Source organism: Eublepharis macularius, chromosome 5 (assembly GCF_028583425.1).
Source record: "Eublepharis macularius isolate TG4126 chromosome 5, MPM_Emac_v1.0, whole genome shotgun sequence".
Classification (NCBI taxonomy): Eukaryota; Metazoa; Chordata; class Lepidosauria; order Squamata; family Eublepharidae; genus Eublepharis; species Eublepharis macularius.
This window is the reverse complement of record NC_072794.1, coordinates 74,957,236-74,963,235: the sequence shown is the minus strand read 5'-3', so window position 1 is coordinate 74,963,235 and position 6,000 is coordinate 74,957,236. Positions and strand designations below refer to the sequence as shown.

At 40.6% G+C, this 6,000-nt stretch overlaps 1 protein-coding gene across 3 annotated transcripts in view; it reads left to right on the top strand.

The window, feature by feature from the left end:
- Nucleotides 1-332: 332 nt before the first annotated feature.
- Nucleotides 333-6,000, top strand: part of MIER1 (MIER1 transcriptional regulator) — a 37,427-nt gene continuing 31,759 nt past the window's right edge. For 2 of the 3 annotated variants that reach the window (XM_054980747.1, XM_054980746.1), the window contains exon 1: nt 362-455. In XM_054980747.1, the coding sequence (XP_054836722.1) occupies nt 447-455 (9 nt within the window). In that variant the 5' untranslated portion in view covers nt 362-446. Of the gene's footprint in view, nt 456-6,000 lie in introns of all 3 variants that reach the window. The other variant, XM_054980749.1, reaches the window with a different exon arrangement.

Sequence of the window (6,000 nt, the reverse complement as noted above, 5' to 3'; positions counted from 1 at the left end):
CTTGTCACAGGTGGCTTTTTCAGCCCCGAGTGAAGGGGCGGCTTTTGTCAAAAGGGGACGACGACGACTCCGAGAAGGCTTCGAGAACCTCGGTCATCCCTTCTGAGCACGTGCGGAAGAAACCGTTGACGCAGGTGAGAACGGGGAGGCGCGCTTCGCCGCACTGACGGAACGCCAGACACCAGGGGCCGCCGCCGCCTCGTGACGCGCCTAGTTGCTCGCGCTCACCCAGCGAGAGGAGGGGGAGGGGGCGGTGTCGCGGGCGCGCCCGCCCCTTGCGCGATGACGTCGAGGCTCTTCCTCCTCCGCCTCCTCCCCCCCTGCAGCTTCAGAGACGGTGGCCGCCGCCGCTCCCGCCGCCTCTCTGCGCCGCTTCCTCCTCCTCCGCCGCGGCTGCGATGTGACTCTCCTCTCCTTTTTCGGCCCGCCTCAGCTGCGCGGCGAAGATGGCGGAGGTGAGGGAGAGCCGCGGGCGGCGGCGGGGCGGGGAGAGGGGGGCGAGGTGGAGGCCGAGGGGAGAAGCGGGAGGAGAGGAGTCGAGTCTGGGCCCGGCAGGGAACTTGTTGCGCCGCTGCTGCCGCTTGCCTCGTCGCTTTCACTTCCCACAAGTTAGTGGCTGGGGGCGGGCAGGAGGTCCCTCGGCGGGCCTGGTGAATGACGCCTGCCGTTTGGTGGGCGGGAGATCTCTGGAGGGCTCACTGGCCTTCTAGGGCTTGGGCAGACGGAGGGCGACCCTGCGAGAGGAGGGAGGAGGATGGGTTTCTTTCGGGGATGGGGGGAAGAACAGGGCTAAGTTTTTGCTGTTTGGGACAGGAAGGGTTTGCCTTAGCTTTCTTACTTTCAATACGAGTGGGAAATCGTATCAAATGTGCGAGAAGAGATGTTATTTGTGAAATGATGGTTTTGTTGGTTTGAGAGGGAAGTGAGTTGAAAGAGCCATATTAATATCCTCCCCGGTCATCGCCTTTGGAGGAGAGCGAGTGTCCTCTTGCTCTGAAAATCTTGCCCCTGCTAGAGGAAGTGGCCGTGTGGGTTTGGGACCAGTTTTCTGTCAGAGGTTGTGTATCCTTGTAAGCATTTTCTAAAGCTAAGTGCTGCTTCTAGGCTGGAATATTATTTGTCTCAAATGTTAATTTATTCCTTCAATATTGTCTCAACCCACGGGACTAAAAGAGTTGTGTCTGCTTCACAACAGTTTTATGGGATAGGTTAGGCTGAGAGATGCAATTCCTCAGACCACCCAGTATAGTTGAGCCTGGATTTGAATGTGGTTATCTCACATTCAGCCATAGTCTTGTCATTACCTTCTGCTGGCTATTAAGGGGTTGCTTTTGTAAGGGTTTTATTTTTCCTCCTTAAAATGGAAAGTAAAGTTGATATGGGGGAGGGGATTGAAGTAAGATCACTTTTTGGAACACAAATGTCAGAAGTTACTTGGTTTAGGGGAATTGCTCACCTGAGCCCAGTGATCTGACTGTGATGCACTCCCATCATGCCCCTAAAAATATGTGGCATTAGTGTTTCACTTGAACACTGCACGCACAGTGGCCTTATACATGGGAATTTAGCCAATTTCCTTTTTTGAGTGGGTGCTGCTGAGTAAATTATTGTCTGTGTGGACCATGGCGAGGAAATGCCCATACTACAGTATTCTTCAGGTGTGTGATAAGGAGAACAATGTGGAACCACATATTGTCTACACAATGTCTGCAGGTACTGGCCTGCAGCTGAATAATAGTCTTTAGGTCAACCAGTTTTAATTTTTTCATCCTTTGTAGGCCACAAATGAGTAAACTAGGAATGTGCGGGTTAGCAACACATGTTATGTACTTTTTGGCTTTATTTATGAAGCTACTTTTAAACAATACTGATCTCTTGATCAAAGATAGGAAACACAGTTTTAATGACTAATTGTTGTCAGACCCACTGATGTATTTGTGAGGTAAGGGTGTTTGTGTGTGAATGAATGAGAGTGAGAAATAATTATTTTTTGTAATGTGAGGGCTGGTATTGCAATTCAAATGCACTGTTACAAAAGAAACTTCACATTTCATATGAAAGGTATGTCTTACTGTAAAGCTACGAGTGATTTCATACACTTTTCAGGCTTAGTGAAACCACCTGCTTCAGCTTCTACAATAAGAAAAGGAGTGGTGCCTTCCTGATTCTTTCATTTTCTGTGACCAGTAGGTCACAAATCCGTAGTTCATGTGAGATAGAAGCAGAAATGCTTATTATGCATTCTGTTTGCAGGGTTGATGAAGATGCATTTTAGATATTAAAACATCTTAAAATTTTATTTGTTGCTTATAACACTGCCAGTTACACATAAGACTCGATTGAAAAAGTTCCATTATACTTGTGAGTTTAAATTCTTAGAGGAGCTGACAATTTGCTGTTGGCTAAATGTTGTTGCTAAATGTACAGGCATTGTATAGTGTGTCAGGTACCATATGAAGAACTGCTTTTGCAAAATAGTAGTCAAAGTTATCAAGGTTTATGATTTGGGCTTCAGCCCTAAAATATGTATCTTTTGGGCAATTCAGCTGATATTACTATATTATTCATATAGAGAACACAAAATGCAGATGGCCTTCAGGCAGTTTAAAGAGCTAACAGGGAAATTCTGTGCATTTTAATCAATTTTTTTCTGTAGTATCTTCCTGTGATGCCAATTGTTGTCCCTCATACTTTAACAATTCTATATGCACATGATGCAATTCTGTGTATGCTTTGAGTAGATGCTGTTAGTGTTCACAGACCTTAACACTTACACATTGGTATTGCAAGAACTAAATGCTGTAGGACTACAAAAAAATCAATAAGGATTGTGGTGATGAAAGCAAGTTTTTAATCCTTGATTAACTTTCGAAATAATTTTATTTTCTGAGCAGAGATCATGATAGGTTTTGTAGTTAGATTTTTTTTTTAGTGCTCCCAAGTACAAGCTGAAGGTCTGTGAGAGACCATGACAGTTGGGTCAATTTGGAAATTTCACCCCATCTTCCTTTTTAGGATTCTGTTATCCCAGGGACATAAGCAGGCTGCTGTCGCCCCCCCAACCCCCAATTTCTCCTTAAACTTGACTACTCTCAACATTTCATCCCTTTCTGGAGCATTTTCAGTTCTTAACAAGTTTTTATTGTAATTTTATTTTATTTTTTAACAAATTCATGTTTTTCTGTATACATGGAAATTCTCATGAAAAAGTAGAGGCCTGTTGTTGTTTTCATTGTCCACACAGGGCTCAGTCATTTTACTGTTAGAGACTGTTTGCCTTGGAAAAGATAGTCTAAAGTCGCTTCATATGTGACAGAGTCTTTGGACAGAAACACACTCATATAGATAGGATTGCCACCAGCTTATTTGGATATTAAACTTTATAACACCCCAAACTGAACTATATAACTGTTAAACACATTATAGCAGATTATTACCAAAATGATTTACGTTTAAAGAAAAATGTGTGAAAATATTGTATATATCTACAGTATACATATGAATTGTTATTGTCTAATTCTGCGGGTTGTCTCACATAAAAAATTTTATACCGTGCAGGTTAAGCTTGTGTAACAGTTTAGCAGTTTTGTTGCCCAGTGTGCACTTCCCCCTCCCCCAAGATAAGCTACTGAAGAGGCCCTAGCCTTGAAATCTTGTACCTATTTACCAGGCAAGAGAAAATTGCTGCTAAGGTACCTCTCGCATTTTGGAAAACATATTCTCTGCCATTAAAGAGAACTTTAAAACTAGCCATACATACGTATAGGGGAAATAAAATGCCAGCCAAGCTCAGGAGAGTCCCAAGGCCTGTCTTAGATATCTGGTAATTACTTTAATACTACCCAGCTGATACCTGTGAACAATGCTCTCCCCAATTTTGTCTTTCATTTCACTCATTCCAAACTGGGAGAGGGGGGACATAGGAGCTTTTTCAGTGTTCCCCACCTCCAATGACTTATTCATGCTATATATTTGATATGAGTTAAGTGCTTTTTAAGATAATTCTTTTTTGAAGCGCTGGTGATGTCAAGAAATGACTGAGTGTCAATTACAATCTTACAATAATAGTGGCTTCAGTAATGGATGTCTTGATGTTTGAGATTTTTAGTTATCCTACTGTTTTCATTTTTAAAATTTGTAAGCCAGTTTGGGAAAAGAAGCGTATAATATTCTCAGTAAATACCTTAATGAACTTATTGTATCTATTAAGTCTTCAGTAAACTGACTTGGGGACTGATTTAGTTGAAAACTAGTCCATGGACAAACTGAAAAAACACTTTGAAATTATTTAGTTGCAAAAAAGCTACATGAATTTCAGTTACACTTTTTTATAATCTTCCTTATGATAGGTTAGTTTGGGTTTCAAAAGCATTTGTTCATTTTGATACATTCAGCACTTAAATGTCTGCATGGCTTCCTGTAAGCAGAAGCTATAGGAGAAAACTTGATTTCCTGGGTTATAAATTCAAGTGTTAGTATCTTACAGCAACAACTAAAAGTCTTGTGGCAACTCAACAGATTCATTGAAGCATAAAGCTTTCATGGCTTAGCACCCACTTTATGAGATACATTTCTTCATACATTTGATGCCATGGGCTGTAATCTACAAAAGTTTGTTTCAATAAATCTGTTAAGGTGTCACAACACTATGTTGTTTTTGGGTAGAATGAGTGTGTTTGGGTAGAATGAGTGGGTATATAGTCGCTCTAGAAATGTTTATTTCTTTCGTAGTCATATATAATTATGGCTTCATCATAGTTATGGCTTTGACAATTTTGAGAGCCAGCATGGTGTAGTGGTTAGAGTGTCAGACTAAGATTTGGGAGACCCAGGGTCAATTCCCCATTCTGCCAGGGAAGCTTGCTGGGTGATTGAGACCAGACATACCCAATTAGCTTAACCTGCCTCACAGGGTTATTGTCAGAATAAAATGGAGGAGAGGAGAATAATGTTAGCCACTTTGGTTCCCTATTGGGGAGAAAGGCGGAGTATTAGTGAAGCAAATAAACACGTTTTCTAGAATTCATGAGTAGTTGCCACCATGGTATTAGATACTTGAATAAATAAAAATGAGAAGGTCTAAAATCTGTATTTAATTTTTAGGATAATTTGGTTTTTTTTCAACCATGAAGATTATAATTACCTAAAAAATGAAGATTGGATTGTAGGATTGCCGTTGGTAGAGGGGAACCAAAATAGTGACTAGAATACTCGAATATGGATGTGGGAACTATGTACTTTAAATCTTCATGAAGTTTAATGTGCTCTGGGTAACCTTGGGCAATTATATTCTCCAGCTTGATAGACTTCAGTGGATTTTGAAGGGTTCAACTCTGTTTAGGATTCCCTGTAAGCTACCTAGTATAGTGATTGTCAGGCTGGGAGTTCTATGGAAAGACAGGATACATATATAACATAATAATCCTGAAGTCAAGAAAGGCTGCAGATTATGGTTTACTCTTTTTAGATAAAAATGTGGTCTTTAACCCCAGCCTACAAAGCTGTTGGCCAATAGATCATTGTCAAAATGAGCTCATAAAGATGTGAATCAAATTGTAATTGGCAACCATGTAAGCATGTATTAAAGTAAGATGTCATAATTTGCTTCAGGCAAAATCACACTGTTGCATTCTGTAAGAAAGACAATAAAACTAGTTAACTTTCTTGTCCTTTAAAACCATAGTATTTCAAAATATTCAGGTATTAAGATTGAGGAAACTATTGTGACCTTGTAACATCCTGCCTATATGCTTTTGTTTTTCTGTGCGAAGATCTTGTAGCTTGGCTTTACTAAATTAGTTTTAAAAATACTATTTAGAAATACTTCATGGTTTAGGAAAATCTGTTGTGATTTGTGTTTTAAAAGTTGACATTTTTAGCATAAAATGAATGCACTTTTATAAAAACATTAAAATTTTTGAGTATGTATCTTCCTTTTTTGTGTTTGACCTTGCGAATGTTAAGTGAATGTTAAATGGTTTTCTGAGGCTGAAAAATAGT